This window comes from Falco biarmicus, chromosome 6 (assembly GCF_023638135.1).
Source record: "Falco biarmicus isolate bFalBia1 chromosome 6, bFalBia1.pri, whole genome shotgun sequence".
In the NCBI taxonomy this organism is placed as follows: Eukaryota; Metazoa; Chordata; class Aves; order Falconiformes; family Falconidae; genus Falco; species Falco biarmicus.
In genome coordinates, this window is record NC_079293.1 from 73,003,618 (window position 1) to 73,019,897 (window position 16,280).

At 57.5% G+C, this 16,280-nt stretch overlaps 1 protein-coding gene across 2 annotated transcripts in view; it reads left to right on the top strand.

Annotated features, from left to right (window-relative positions):
* The first annotated feature begins 472 nt into the window (after positions 1 to 472).
* The window catches only part of SCARA5 (scavenger receptor class A member 5), a 42,926-nt gene continuing 27,118 nt past the window's right edge, over positions 473 to 16,280 (top strand). For both annotated transcript variants that reach the window (XM_056344565.1, XM_056344566.1), the window contains exons 1-3: positions 473 to 743; positions 2,008 to 2,129; positions 9,705 to 9,833. In XM_056344565.1, the coding sequence (XP_056200540.1) occupies positions 2,018 to 2,129; positions 9,705 to 9,833 (241 nt within the window). In that variant the 5' untranslated portion in view covers positions 473 to 743; positions 2,008 to 2,017. The remainder of the gene's footprint in view (positions 744 to 2,007; positions 2,130 to 9,704; positions 9,834 to 16,280) is intronic.

The following is a 16,280-nucleotide window of genomic DNA, read 5'->3' on the forward strand; positions in this document are numbered from 1 at the left end:
CAGTTTCCCCGTGGGTGCAGGGTGGACAAGCACCTTTCCCCTCTCCGGGGGCCGCAGTTGCTCCTGCCCGTTGTGGGCTGAGCTGGGCACGCGAGCGGAGAGCGAAAGGTATGGACACCCGCTGGAGCTGGGACACGGACCACCTCACGCACCCACCTCCTGCCCCAGGGGCAGGACTTCTAGGGGGAATCCCCAGACCACAGGCCAAGCGAACCTGGAGGATGCTCCTGCCCCGGCCCCCCCTCCCCCTGCCAGATCCTCCCAGGGGATGCTCCTGCCCGGCCCCCCGGCGGATGCTCCTGCTCTGACTCCGGGGGATGCTCCTGCCCCGGCCACCCCTCCCCTAGCCCGGCTCCCCGCTGCCGGGGCGGCCCGGGGGCGGCCCGAGGCCGGCGAATGGACGGCGGGGGCGGCCCCGGAGGGTGGGGGGGGGCGTGGGGAGCCGGCCCCCCTCCCGTTCCCCGCCTACAAAACTCTCCCGGCCGAGCGGTCTTCGCTCACAGCCTGTCGGCTCCGCAGCCGCCCCGCCGGCCCCGCACATCGCCCACCCCGGGGACACCCCCCACCCATGGGAGGCTGGCAGGGAGCGGCGGCCGCCCCTCTGCGTCCGTGGGGAGCTGGCGGTGAGGTCGGGGGGTCCCCTTGCTCTCCTCGCCTCCCTGTCCCGGCCACCATGGCGCAGCCGGGGGACTGAGCGCGAGGGAGCCACGGGAAACTCGGTCCCGCGTGGGTCCGTCCAGGAGGTGAGTGGCACCGGGGCGGGAGGAACGAGGGACACGCAGCTCCGGGAGAAGGGAGAGGGGTGAGTGTGGGGATGGGTCCCCCTACACGCGTGGGGGTGTGTGTGGAGGCGCTGGTGTCTCCCTGAGCATCCCTGCGTGGTGAGCCGCCACCCCTGGGTGCTGCCGCCGCGCCCTGGCCCTGGGATACAGGAGCAGGGAGCGACTCCGGGGTGCTGTGCGACCCCCTCCCCACGGGGTTACACGGGTGATGTCTCCCCCGCGGGAGTGGGACCAAGGGCCCGGGATGCTGCTCCCAGCCAGGGCAGTCCCTGCCCAGCCTGCTGCCAACGGGACTGGTTTTAGCTGCCGGTGGAGTGGCAGAAGCTGGGGGTCTCCATGGAGCACAGCACCCATATGCTGACAGTGGGGGGTGGCTGGGGAAGACACAGCAGTGCAGGGAATGAGTTTGGGAGTGCTCAGCAGGTCCCACTTAGCAGGTGTTTTTGACTCCTGCCACACCAGAGCCCAGGTGAGGGCTGATTCCCCCCTGCCAGGCTGGGTGCTGTGATGAAACGTTTGTGGCAGCAGAGACACAACCCTCCCAGTGCCAACAGTCCTCACTGTGGGCATGGACCTGTCCCTGGGACCAGCCCAACTCAAGAAGTGACAGCAGGATCAGGCCTGTGGGGAGCACAGGCTTGGCTCACGGTCAGGGTGCTGGGATATCTAGAGGAGGTGTGGGTGAAGGGCTACCCCAAGCCCTAGAGCTGAAAAAGGTCCTGGGAGGCTTGCATGCATACACTGGGCCCCCATCTCCCCAGCCCTGGGGGAGGGGCAGACATCCAGGGCACACCCAGAGTGGACACCAAGGCTGGACATCTGTAGGGCATGTGGTCAAGCACAGGTGGGTGGTTGACCCCTTGGCCAAAGAGGGGCTCCTGTGTTGGTGGTGAGCATTTCACAGAGCTGCAAGGACATGGGCAGGACCTGTGGTCCTGCTGAGCTTGCCCATCAGCTTCTCCCTGCCTTCACTGGGGTGGTCTAGCTCTTGTTTTGGGCACTGCCAAGCCCAGACGGGACCATGGTCAAGTCAGGATACTTGGTGGTTAGCTTTGCCAAGTGAGGGCAGAGGTCCATGTCACCAGCCCCAGCCCACACCATGTTGTATTGACCCATGGGGCCAGAGCCATGCAGGGTACTTGGATTAGCCAGGATCAGGCCCCTGCCATGTCAGGCTATACCAAGCTGCCAAGCACCATCTCACATATCTGTTCTGCTCCACCAGTGGCAGGACAATGGAGAACAAGGCCATGTACCTTCACACCTTCAATGAGAGAGAGAATGGCTCCATCTTTGAGGAGCCCTTCGAGGGAAGGAACCTCTCCAAACTGAACCTCTGCGAGGATGGTGAGTAGGGGCTCCACATGCAGCTTGGTCTGGGGGGAGCTTTGAGCCTGGTGGTAGAAACCTGGAGAGATTCTGCGGTGGGACAGGAGAGTTTGGATTGCTCAGCTCAGGAAAAAGCTCAGCAATTTGGCTCCACACAGGCAAAGGTGCCTGGCCAGAGTTGGGTGCTCAGCTCCAGCTGCAGGTCCCAGGGAACCAGAGCAGAGGAGCAATCCCTGCCCTTGGGAAGGGGAGGGTGCCTTGGTGGGAGCAGCACCGTGATAGATGTGCATGTCCCAAATGGAGCACATGCATTTGTGTGATGGATGATGATGATGGAGAGAATGGAGAGAAACTCCTTTCCTGCTGGCACAGCTTCACTGGGAGAAACACTCAGGGAACCCCAGTGCAAGGTGGTTTCTGTGCCTCCTCTCCTATCCCCCCCCTTTCTGGTTGGACGGGGGAATGACAGACCCAGGGCACCATGGGCCTCTCGAGGTGCCCAGGCTCTTGTTTGGTTCTGCCACACTGACCAAGGCTGTGCTCCAGGGAAAGTCCCTTTCCTTGCTGAAGGCTGATGTTTTGGTTGGTTTTTTTTTAATCCTCTAAGCCTGTGGCTCTCTTTTATTGGGTCTTCCCCAGAGATGCCCTGGAGTGGGGTTGGTGGCACCAGAGCTATGCAGCAGGACACAGCAAGACCTGCTTCTGTCTCCTGCACGTCTTAGCTGGCCTCTCTCTCCACTGTGGACTTGCTGAGCCCTTTTCCTTCACTCTTGCCCCATGAAATGCTATCCATGTTTCACCAGATCCAGGCTTGGTCCCCAAGCAAACAGCCCTGATGCATTTTTCCCGAGGCCTTTGCAGCCTGGGTGGGAGAGGCCAGGGTGGCAGAGGTGCCTGGTCAAGCAGAGATGTGAGGTCCTCTTTGCTGGCAGTTGTCCTTGGAGAGGCTCGCCAAGGCTCGTGGCTCCAGCACGATCAGCAGCAGAGTGCTCCAGCACGGTGCACAGGGTTGTTTCCCTGTCCTCTCTCCTCTTGGCTGAACATGGTGACTTAAGGGATAGGATGAATGGCAACAAGTTCCTCCGCAGCGCAGCAGGCACGTCTCCGTGACCACCCCACCTTCCCAGGTGCCTTTGCGTAATAGGTACCAGTGGAACTGGACAGTGATGAGGATGATGGCTCTTCTAGCCTGGAGGTGTCACTGAGGTCCAGCTGGCCTACACCCTGTGTCAAAACTGCTTCCATAGGAAGGAGTCTCCATAGGAAGGAGTCTCCACAGGAGCGAGACTCCCTTCTGAAGGGAACAGAAAACCCAGTGTGCACACTGGACCCCCTTCTTAGGGAAGTCTGCTGCTTCCCTGGAGCACAGATTAAAAATGTGAAGAGAAAGCTTCCCACCCTATGGCCCTAAGGTTATTATCCAGGAGTCATTTTTTTCAGGTGGGCAGGAACGAAGTTGCAACAAGAAGTCTGAGGGCAATCAAGAGACTTCAGGGCCATGGGACAACGGGACAAGGGATCAGGAGCACAAGCAGTGTTCTCCTTTGCCCTTCTAGTTGCAGGGAGTGATGAGGGAAGAAACAGGAAGACCCAGCAGATCTATACCTGGCTCTGAGCCTGGTGTCACTGGCAGAATTTTGTGTCTTTTGATCATGGGTTGGTCTACATGACACCAGACCTGCTGACAACAGATGGGGTACACCCATCTCAAAGCGGGGAAAGGATCTTTGCACAGGAGTTAGCAGGGCTCATGGAAAGAGCTTTAAACTAGATTTGAAGGGGGAAAGGGATAAACCCAGGCTGGCTAGAGATAAGCCTGGGGGCAGCATGTCCATGTTTGAAGGACAGTGTGCTAGCGAAGTCCTTTGGTCTGCTGTCTTAGGGGAGGTAGGGGATGGAGGTCCATGTGGCAGCAAAGATGCAAGGGTGATTGATTTGTTAAGTGCCTGAGAACAATCATATAGGAACTGGGGCTTCTCCCACAAAAAAGGTGGTGGGATTTGGTCAACAGTTGGCTTGAATATGAGCCGGCAGTGAGCCCAGGTGGCTGAGAAGGCCAATGGCATCCTGGCTTGTGTCAGCGATAGTGCGGCCAGCAGGGCCAGGGAAGTAATTGTCCCCTGTACTTGGCACTTTGAGCCCTGGGGTCCCTTCTGGCCCCTCACTCCCAGACAGAGCTTGGGGGGCCGGAGCATGTCCAGAGCCGGGCAGGGGCTGGGGCACCAGTCTGATGGGGGGGCTGGGGGGTCAGCCTGGAGAGGAGGGGGCTCAGGGGGGGACCTGATCGCTCCCTACAGCTGCCTGGGAGGGGGCTGCAGCCAGGGGGGTCGGTCTCTGCTCCCAGGTCACAAGCGACAGGACAAGGGGGAACGGCCTCAGGCTGCACCAGGGCAGGTTTAGGTTGGAGACTGGGAAACATTTCTTCCCCGAAAGGGTGTCCAGCACTGGGACAGGCTGCCCAGGGAGGGGGGGGGGGCACCGTGTAGATGTGGCACTCAGGGCCATGGGTTAGTGCTGGACTTGACAGTGCTGGGTTAACAGTTAGACCTGATGATCTTAAAGGTCTTTTCCAACTTAAATGATTCTATGGTTCTGTGAAATCTGTGGGGCTGCTGGACTGGTCTTGTTTTGAGGAAGCTTCCCAGTACTTCTGTCCCCCACCAGAAGTATGGGATCAGGGTGATGGGGGACTAGTTGTCCTGGTTTTAGGTGCATGAGACATTCCCAGAATGTGATGGAGAGCCCTGGGTTCCAGGCTGGCCCACATCCAGGCTCTGAGCAAGCTGGGAACACCTAGCCCTGGACAAACTGCCTCTGGATGCTTGCGCAGTGCAAGTGGCTTGTGATGGTTATTGCAAGAGATGTGGCATTGCAGTGTGGGTGTCTTCACCTGCCCTCCACCCCCCAGGATGGGGACAACTTTGAGTCCAGACGGTGGATTTCCCACCTGGGTGAAAACTCAGTCTTGCTGCCATTCCCCGAACTTGATGTCACAGAACCACAGAATGGTTTGGGTGGGAAGGGACCTTAAAGACCATCCAGTCCCACCCCCCTGCCACGGGCAGGGACCCCTCCCCCCAGCCCAGGCTGCCCCCAGCCCCGTCCAGCCTGGCCTTGAGCACTGCCAGGGATGGGGCACCCACAGCTGCTCTGGGCAGCCTGGGCCAGCGCCTCGCCGCCCTCACAGGGAAGAATTTCTTCCTCATCTCTCATCTCCATCTCCCCTCTCCCATGTAAAGCCATTCCCCCGTGTGCCATCGCCACCTGCCCTTGCCCAAAGCCCCTCCCCAGCTTTCTTGCCGGCCCCTTTAGGCACTGGCAGGTGCTCTAAGGTCTCCCCGCAGCCTTCTCCTCCCCAGGCTGAGCCACCCCAGCTCTCCCAGCCTGTCCCCACAGCAGAGCTGCTCCAGCCCCTGGGCATCTCCCTGGCCTCCTCTGGCCCCGCTCCAGCAGCTCCGTGTCTCTCCTGTGCTGGGGACCCCAGAGCCGGATGCAGCGCTGCAGGGGGGTCTCACCAGAGCGGAGCAGAGGGGCAGAGCCCCCTCATTGACCTGCTGGCCGCGCTGCTCTGCCTGCAGCCCAGGGTATGGTTGGGGCAGCACCCTGCAAGGGTCCCCCTGTTCCCAGCTGCTTGTCTGCTCCTGCCTCTGCCCACTTTCCTGCTGCCAGCTTTACAGATCCAGCACCCACCCCACCCTCCTGCAGCAGAGAGAGGTGCAGATCCTGCGCCGGGGCTTTCCCCATGCTCTGCCACACTGCAGACATGGCAGAGGGGGTGGTGGATCCTGGAGGGAGGGATGCCTGAAAGGATGGGAGAGAAGAGTTGGTGACCTCCACAACTGAGGCCACCATTCCCAGCCATGACCTTGCCCTGGTGTGGGGCGATGGCAGGGAGGGTGCAAAGTATTTTCCTGGCTTTATATTTTTGTGGCAAGCTGCCCTGGGTCTCTCAGAGCACGGCTGCTCATCCATAACTGGCTCTGATGCAAAGCTGGCCCTCCAGGGAACCCCGTTCCCATGGGACAGGTTGCTGGAGCAAGGCTTGTGGGACTGTGTCGCATCTGCAGCTGCACAGGGCGATGGCAACCCTGAAAGCTTCATCATGAGGATGGGACTGCCCACATCCCTCCTGGGCTGCTGGAAAATGCTTGGCGTGGGGCTGAGGACCCATGCAGCAGCCTCATGCATGACCCCCAGGACAGCAGCTCTGGAACCCCCAGGGCTTGAGGGATGAGAAGTCCTGACTGCTTTCAGCTTTCCACCTTCTGACCGGGTGGGTCACAGCTCCAGCTCCCCAGGGCATGGGCAGGGGGAAGAAATATTTGCTTTTCCCCTTGGTTACTGGCCGGAGCCCGCCCGTGGGCTTCTCGGAGCGGGCTGTTGTGAAAACCCTGCTTACGCAGCTGCGGTCCCTCCTGCTCTTCCGAGAGCAGTGATGAGGAGTGGGTGGTTCGGGGCCCAGGGCCAGCTCCTCCCGGAGTCTCCCAGGACCTGATATAAGTGTTAATGTCAGAAAAATATTGCAGCTTTCCTCATTCTGAAACCCTCGGCTCCATCTGTTTGGCTGGTGACAGCAAATGGGAACCGCATGCGGGTAATGAATTGCAGACGGAGGGGTCCCAGAGGAGAGGTACCGCCTTTCGCACCTGAGCTGAGGCGCCCCATGCACCCCACATCCCCATGGGATCCCCTCTGGGTGTCAGTGAGCCTGACCTCAGCACTTTATCATTTTGGAGCCCCAAAATGGGGCTGAGTTCAGCAATACGCCCAGTGTAACCCTTTGCTGACTGGAAGCTTTTGCAAACCTCTCTGTCCTCCAGCAGGACAGACAGACCATCAGTTGGGGAAGGGTCTCTGCCAGGCTAGAGGCACCCCCAAACCTGTTGTACCTCCTCTCCATCTCTGGTACCCCAAGAGCTGGTTGGTCCCACAAGGAGCTGAGCTCCTGCCCCCTGGGTGGGTGGTGGGATGGGTTGAGGACCCAAAGCTTGTCGGGGATGGTCTTGGCTGGAGGTGGGCATTGCTCGTGGCCAGGGATGAGTGTGGTCTCCTCCCCAGCAGGTTTGGCTTTGGGGTGGTGGTGCTTCACCCTTTCTGTCGGGTTGATGCAGGCTCTGGATTGGTGCTATGCTGTGCCTTGGGGCTTAAAGGGCAGAAAGCCATGGGATGGAGACACCCAAATGTCAAAAGAGTAGGAGTTTTGGACTCCACCTTTTGTTGATGTCTCCTTAGAGACATCTCAGATCTGGCAAGGGGCAAAACCTGGCGGCTCTAACTGACCTGGCATGAAGTTGCTGGTTCTCAGCTGCTTTCAGAAGCCTTGTGTTTCTGCAAGGGTCCAACACAAAAACACAGACACCAATGCCTGGCACTCCATCCCAGAAGCATGGGGTCACCCAGAGAACCAAGGCATGAGGCTCAAGCTGTACTGCAGCCTCGAGGCTGGGGACAGAGAGATGCAGGGGCTGTATCCAGATCAGGCTCTGGCTCCCACCTAAGACCACAACCTGGCCCAGATTTCAACATGAGCTCAAGCTTTGGACACGTGCAAAGCCCACAAGCAGATGCCTTTTCCCTGCTGCTGGGTTCACAGCACAGGAGCCTTTCCTTGTCTTCCCTTTCGTTTTCCTCCTGGCTATTTTATTCACCAAGCCCTCTCTTCTTCGCACACATCTCTTGCTGTGCAGGGCTTGTGGCAGCATTGATGAGGAGCTCGATCGCAGCTAGCACAGGTTTGGACAAGCAGGAGCTGGCAGGGGTGTCAAGATCTAGGCATTTCAGAATCATAGAATGGTTTGGTTGGAACAGACCATAAAGACCATCTAGTCCCACCCCCCCGCCATGGGCAGGACCCCTCCCCCCAGCCCAGGCTGCCCCCAGCCCCGTCCAGCCTGGCCTTGAGCACTGCCAGGGATGGGGCACCCACAGCTGCTCTGGGCAGCCTGGGCCAGCGCCTCGCCGCCCTCACAGGGAAGAATTTCTGCCTCATATCTAGTCTGAATATTCTTTCTTTTAGTTTAAAACCATCACCCCTTGTCCTATCTTCCTCCATTCCCTTACTGCTGCCTGCCTCCTGCCTGGGCTGCAGGCAGGGAAGGCAGGGAATGGGGACAATGGGTGGGAGTAGGGGGGGGGTGATGGCTCAGCAAGAGTGGGTGATGCTGATGTTTGCCTACCTGGGATCCTGGCTGGGCCCTTTGCATACCATCTCTGCCTGCGCAGGAGGGGAGGCGGGTGCATGCCAGAGCTGGGCTGCCTTTCCTCAGCCCAGACCCACAGCACCAGCATGGGCAGGATCAGTCCTGTCCCTGCCCACTGCATTATATAACCATATAATTGTTTAGGTTGGTAAAGACCTTTAAGATCATCAATCCATCCTGGCTAGATCCCCCTGCAGAGCCTTCCTACCCTCAAGCCAATCAATGCTCCCATTCAACTTGGCATCATCTGCAAAGGTACAGAGGGAGCACTCGATCCCCTCGTCCAGATCATTGATAAAGGCATTAACCAGGGCTGGCCCCAGCACAGATCCCTGGGGAACACCACTGGTGCCTGGCTGCCAGCGGGATGTGATCCCATTCCCCACCGCACTTTGGGCTCGGCCATCAGCCAGCTTTTAACCCAACATAAAGTACACCCGTCCCAGCCATGAGCAGCCGGTTTCTCCAGGAGATGCTGTGGGATGTGCCAAAGGCTTCACTAAAGTCCAGGCAGACATCACAGCCTTCCCTCACACGCTGAACCACCTTGTCATCGAAGGAGATCAGGCACGTCAAGCAGGACCTGCCTGTCACAGAATCTTTTAGGCTGGAAAAGACCTTTAAGATCATCAACTCCAACCGTTAACCCAGCACTGCCAAGCCCACCACTAACCCATGGCTCCAAGCGCCACATCTACGCATCTTTTAAACACCCCCAGGGATGGTGCCTCCCCCCGCTCCCTGGGCAGCCTGTCCCAGTGCTGGACACCCTTTCGGGGAAGAAATGTTTCCCAGTCTCCAACCTAAACCTGCCCTGGTGCAACCTGAGGCTGTTCCCCCTTGTCCTGTCGCTTGTGACCTGGGAGCAGAGACCGACCCCCCTGGCTGCAGCCCCCTCCCAGGCAGCTGTAGGGAGCGATCAGGTCCCCCCTGAGCCCCCTCCTCTCCAGGCTGAACACTCTTAGGTCCCCCAGTCACTCCCCATCAGACTGGTGCCCCAGCCCTGCTGCCTTTCCCTGGATACGTTCCAGCACCTCAGTATCTTTATTGGAGTGAGTCATAAACCTGTGCTGGCTGAGCCCGATTGCCTGGTTGTCCTGTACATGCCGTGTGATGGCACACCAAGATGATCTGCTGCACAGCCTCCCCATCAGCATTGCTGGTGGTGTCCCGGCTGCATGTGAGCCTTTACCTGGGAGTGTGGACCTGTGCCAGCATCCATGGTCCCGACTCAGGGAAGGCTGTGTGGGTCCACACTGGGGCAAGCAGAGCTGTGCCCACACCCATGAGGCATTGCCAAAATTATATTTGCAATATTTTCTCCCACTGGGAGATGGAGCCCAGGTGGACTGGGTGCATGATGCTCTCTCTGACACCTTGCCCTGTTCCCCAGGTCCCGGGCAGAGGATGAAGGCAGTAGGACGCTGCGGACGGCTTGGCTCCTTGGCAGCACTGAAGTATGCTGTGGTGGGACTCTACCTCCTCGTCTTCCTCATCCTCGTTGGGGTCTTCATTCTCGCAGGTAAGTGTTGAACCTAGGCCCTCCCTGTATGGTGCAGTGGTACCCTAGGGTGATGCTCCTCTGTGCAGGAGCTCAGAGGGAGCTGGGTCTGGCTATGGACATGGGACCACATCTCTGCAGAGGTGTTCAGGAGGGTGTCCAGGGAAGGGAAATATGGGATCCAGCTTTTAGCTCCTTGGGAGCAACAACATGAGCCCATGCCAGCTCCATACTGCCCATCTGGAGCAGTTTTGATTTAAGCTTTGAGGCTGGAGTTGCTGCAGGGTCCAGGCATCGTATGCTCGTGATGGTGAGGCTCAGGAGCCCTGTGATTTGGGCTCAAATCATTCCCATCACTAGGTCGAAGCTTCTGGGTTTGCACCAGCTCCCCCATTTTGCTTAGGGTAAAGATGAGCCCTGGCTCCATCAGTGACGGAGGTCCAAGCAGCTTGCAGACAGGGCATTATCCTTGCACAGCACATCCCACATGTGCCAGCAAGGCTCCTGCCTCCCCTTCCCAGCTTTTTGGTGAGCACAGGGATGAGAAAGCTGCTTGCGAATGCCTGTAATTGCTCCCAGCCCCAGTTCATCCCTGCATATAGATCCCATGTGGTCTGCGTTGTCAGGCTTGGTTTCCCCCTTGTGCTGGAAGCAGTTTGGGAAGATGTCTGGTTTAACCCACAGTCCCAGTACCCCCGCCTTGCACCCATACCACCCCCGTGTGGGGCTCTGCTGGGGAGGGGGGGGGCTTGGGTGGGTGCCACAGGAGGCTTGGGTAAGAAATGCCACCAAGGACCAGCTCCTCGCTTCCCACCCACCTCCTTCCCAGCTTTAACCCCAGCATCCATGGAGGGGGAGGGAATAAGGGGCCCTGCCTTTTCAGCCCCAAATCCCCACTAGCTGCTCTCCAGGCCTGGGCAGGGCAGGGCAGCGCTGCCCCCGCACCATCCCTTTGGCATGATTTTCTGCGCCTTGCCAGTGCCTTGCCTGCTTCAGGCAGCTGGGGGGGTGATGGATGTCATGTTTAACTCCAGCTGTGCTAATGCCAGCACCGTGAAGGCAGCCTGTGTCTTTTGCAAAGGGTGGATTTAGTTTTTTCTTGGGAAGGGGAAAGGACAGAGAAGGTTTTCCGGAATTTTGAAGCCTCTCCCCCTTATTTCTTGCATTACATTGTTTTAATGTTGTTGTTGGCCTGTGAAACCCTGAGCGAGGGATGCCATGAATTGTGCAAAGAGCTCGGGACAGGCGCTCTTGTCCTGGGCTGAGCTACAGCTGCTCACCCAAAAGCAGCTCCAGCAATAACAATAACATTATGGCATCGGCTGACGGTGGGGAGACCTGGAGGCTCACCATCTCGGGCATCTTCAAAGCCCCACCTCCTGGAGTCCCGTGACTGGCAGGATTTCAGCTTTCAGTAAGACCTCAGTAAAACCACCTTACCCCCCAGGTTGTGGACCACAATCTTGGAAAAAGAAAGGGAAAATGCAGAGAAAAATAATCTCTTTCATTATGGCTTTCTGTGTGTTGGGAACCTTAAGCCAAGCCTCTGGCTTTGGGTGTAGCTGACTCACAAGGTCTGGAGCCAGCTCTGCCGACTCTGGGTGCCTGGAGTGGTCTTATCACATCAAGGAAAATGACAGGCACAGGTTGGTCTTGCAACAGGGCGAGGAGACCACATCCACCTGGGATGCACATGTAGCCTGGGGAGACAACTCTGACGGTTCTCAGCTTCAGGTGTTCTCAGCTTCAGGTGTCTGTGGCTGAAACCTTGACGTTGGAGTTGATGGTCCTTGGAGGACCAGGACTAGATATTCATGAGCACCCATAACGGTGGAGGGCTTGGTTTTTCCATGGAAAATTCCACTTTGTGCTACTGGAGACCAAACACCGGCTTACCAGAGCTGAGACCTTCTGCCCAGCATCCCTTGTCTCCCATCAGAGGGAAAGGTGCACAGAAAGATACAGCATTTAGTGAAGTAGACTTGCTCTCACCTGCTCCTTGGGTTGGGGAGAGCCACCTGCGATGCTAGAGGGACATCACTGTTTGATGCCACCTCTGTCCTCCCACAGCTGTGGTGAGGTCCCCGCTCAGAGCAGGTCCCACCTGGAGCAGACACCATCCCACCCAGGGCATATGAGTGCTGGAGGTCCAGCTCAATTCCAGGCCTGATGCTCTTTGGAGAGGGATGTGCAGCTGTGATATTCCAGCTGCTCCCCAAAGAGCAACTCTCACCACACTGTTTGGACAAGGGTGATGGGAAAACTGTGCTCCTGGTCCACACCCTGGGCTGCCAGCATCCCTTCACCCCAGGACCAACAACAGAGCAGGGATGCTCTGCCTGGCTTGCTCCACTGCTTCCAATCTTCCCCCAGGGAAAAGGAGGAAAATTCCCAAAAACATCCTTGGAAAGTGCATACGTGTGCAAATGCACACAGAAATGTGTGTGTATGCTCCAGCTTACATGGAGGGGGACCTTTTACAAGGCTTTTTGACAAGATGAGGGGTGATGGCTTTAAACTAAAAGAAGGGATATGTAAATGAGAGATGAGGAAGAAATTCTTCCCTGTGAGGGCGGCGAGGCGCTGGCCCAGGCTGCCCAGAGCAGCTGTGGGTGCCCCATCCCTGGCAGTGCTCAAGGCCAGGCTGGACGGGGCTGGGGGCAGCCTGGGCTGGGGGGAGGGGTCCCTGCCTGTGGCAGGGGGTGGGACTAGATGGCCTTTAAGGTCTCCTCCAGCCCAAACAATTCTGTGGTTCTATGTGAGTCTATGAAAGAAACTTCCACACGCCACAGTGCTTCCCAGCAGGAGTGGGCATTGTGAGGGAAACCAGCCCCCCTTGGAGATAACCTTCCAACATGTGCTGATGTCCCCAGCATGTTAACCTGGTGGTTTTGGCGAGGCAGCTGCCCTAGGCATAGTTTTGAAGCCGGCTTGGGCAGGTGTCCTGCAACTCACTACGTGCTCTGTGAAAAGGGGTTAGAAAATGAGTAAACTGCCAAAAATACCATGAACCACCTCAGAGCTGCGGAAACAGGATGTTTTCAGCAACAGAGCCGGGGTGGTTTCAACGCAGTCTGCTTTTAATATCCTCTCTCGCAAGCCTGGCAGCAGTTTTCTGTCTCCTGGGGGTGCACACTCCCTTTCTCCCCATCCCTGACACACACACAAACACCCCATCCACTAAAAAGGCACCTAGCCCAAGGTTTGGATTCCAACCTTGGCTTTTTTGCAAGGTCTGGGTTAAATCCCAGCCGCCTGCGTGCACGGACCTGCACTTTGGTGTTTGAATCCGAATCCCCACCTGGCCCCATGCCCAGGCACCCCAGGCACCCAGCCCTGAGCAGCTCTGCAGCAGTGGGAGGCCAGGCAGGGCTCATTAGGACACGGCTAATGAGCCAAGCACCTTCGTGGGGGCATCTGAACCATGCATATGGATGGGCATCCAACTTGCACCCCATCTTCATGCTCATATTTGCATTGAGAGCTGGCCACATTTCCACACTTCACACCCCTGGATGCCTGGTAGAAGTGTCCAAGGAAATGAGCACCCTCTAGTTCAAGAGCTGTAGCCCCAAAACTCATGCTCTGAGGATGCCGGTGGTGATGAAGGCAACAGCTGCATCCCTGTGGCCAGCCATCACGTGAGCACTCCCTAGTCAGCTCCAGTGCAAACTCCTGCTCCCTGTCAGCTGGCTCCAAATTGGGTCTGTGCCTGCAGCTGGTGTCTCCCTGGGGACACAGAGCAAGCCTGAGGTGCCCAAAAGCTGCCGGCAGCGTGGCCCCGTGCCTGTGCTAATAAGTCCTGAGACTCATGCTGGAGCTGAGTACTAGCTACTCCCCGCCATCCCCTGCTCCCTATCCTGCCCATCCTTCCCCAAAACCTTCTCCTGCAGCCATTTTCTCAGCCCAGAGTTTCATTTCCACCCTTTCCAAAATGCTGGAGATGTTCTCATGCAGAAATGGGCCGTAGGGTGCTGAGTTCCTATTTGGGCTGGAGGTTTGGGATGCCCAGACCCGCTGCCCATTGTGCATCCAGTAGCAAGGTGAACCTCACACTGAGCACCTGCCTGACTTCCTTGTGGAAATAAAACCCAGAGGAGCTGGTGGCAATGCCCCAGGGCTCATAGCTGGGTCCAAATCCTCAGCAGTGCTTCCAGCTTGGAGACCAAATGGAGGTGTCCTGCAAGACTTTGCACGCAGCATCTTGGTTTTTTTGCAGCTGTGTCATGCTGCAAAAGTTGGATTGCCAAGTGTGGTGAAACAGTTGTATCCAGCATGTACATTTCTGCTTTGCAGCATCACCTTGGCCATATGTGAACCTAAAACGGGAGGAGAGAGATTTTGGGCGCATGCAAGGGTGCAGGTGCCTGTTCGTGGTGCAGGTCCCGGCAGCAGCAATGGTGTGTAGTGCAGGGGTGTGCATGCACAGCTGTGCTTGTGTGTGCTTGTCCCCTCTGCAAGGCTCCTGCCTGCGGTCCCTGTGGTACGAAAACGTTTGTGTGAGTGCACGTGTGCATGGCGCAGGGTGTGTGTGCACAGGTTGCAATGCAGACGTGCAGAGAAGGCAGGTGCATGCATGCACGTTTGCATCATGCCATGTGCATATATGTATGCATATATATGTATATTTAGTAACCTCAAGGCTTTCTCTCCTTGCACTTTTTCAACCTTCCTGCAGCAAGCTGTTCTTACCTGCGTGAAACCCCCTGTCTCTCCAGGGCTCTACTTTGCTGCCTTCATCGGATGCCCATTAGGTTTTTAGTACCTTTCACGCCCATGTGCACGACCACCAGCACATGTGCAAGGCACAACCTTGCACGGGGCTGGTGTTGGCCTGTTCAGCAGTGGCAGAAGGGATTTTGGGGTAGGACCATGGGGTTTTTGTAAACTTTCTCTCCTTGAATTACTGCTGGGGACAACAGCTAGGAAGATGGCATGTCCCCATAATAAATGGTGGAGAGGGAGCAGCTGCTCATGCAGCCCTTTGGGGACTGTCAGCTCACCCCCTGTGCTGCCAGGTCTATTTTGAGGCCCCATGGCAGGGAGCGTGTCTATGCTGGGTGCATGCATGTGTGTGCATTTGCATGTGTGCACTGGATGCATGTGTGTGCTGTGTGCATACATGTGTGTATGCCTGTGCTATGCACAGGCATGCATATTTTCATGAGCATAAGCATGTGCTGTGCTCATGCCTTCATACATGTGGGAATGTGTGCGTGTATGCACAAGCCGTGTACATGCAGTTATGTGTGTGCTCCAGGGTCCTAGCAACTCTAACACTTCCCCAACTCCCGGCTCTTGCTTTCATGCAAAGAACAGAAATAGAGGAGGGTGGCATGGGCCCACATAGCTCCTCTGACAGCCCTGTGCCTGTAGCCCTGCCCTGCAGCTTCACCTGCCGAGTGGGTCAATGTCCGTGCCTCTGCCTTGCAGCAGGATTAGTCCATCCTACCATGCCAGAAAGTGCAAAGTGGGAAGCAGAAGATCTGGGAGGCAGGAGACCTTCTGGCATGCAGGCACGTGCATGAATGGAGCAGCCCAAGGCTGGAGGTGTTGCTGCTAGGAAGCTTCCTGGTGTGGTTTTGGCTGCAGGATGCTCTGGAGCAGCCTTGGTTGGTGGCTGTGGTGCTGGGGCTGGCAGAGGAGAGCCGTGGGGATCTCCACTGGTTATTGAAAGGGATTTGTGGGAATTTGGGGAACGCTGCAGGCTTTGCAGCTAACTGCAGATGTGAAGAAGGGGAGCTCGCCCGTGTTTCCGAGCCCTCAGCCAACAACAGGACCTGGGGTTGGGGTCATTCCTCCTTGTGCTGGCCACACAGGGCTGCTTCTCCCCTTGGTGGCGTTGCATGAAAGCCACAGTTGTCTCTGCATCCATCATGGGCACGCTGGGTCTGGAAAGGCTTTGACAGAGCAGGTTTGGTCACCCACACAGAAGGCAGTGGCACCCACCCCTTCACCAGCTCCATGATGATTTTCCCCAAGGACTTCCCCTTGCCCGTTTCCCTCTCGCGAGGTGGCCTTGGGCATGTTGCCTGGTTGCTTTGCCTGTTGTGACCCACTGCGGGCAAAGCCGGTGTCCACTGGGTGCCTGGCACGAAGGGACAAGCGATAAACAGTGATGTTGAGACGTCCCCCCTGCAGTGATGTAGGTGACAAGCAGGGACATGCAGAGGGGACCAAACAATGTCCCCATGCTCCAGGAGGATTGCTCCGAGGTGACACACTGTACCCTGGAAAGCTGGGACAGGCCAGTGGTGGGATTAATTAACAAGGGTTAATTAACAGAGGAAAGAAGCCTTGGGTGCCTGGAAGATGCTGCTCCATTCAGCACCCACTGGCCCTCCCAGAGGCCCCTCCCCAGGCGCAGAGGGTCCCCTCTGGGCACGTAGTGCCACTGCTGCGGGTGGCCCCAAGCCCAGGGAGGGCTGGAGGCCTTTGCGTGTGCACGTCTGCCTTCACCCTCTCCTT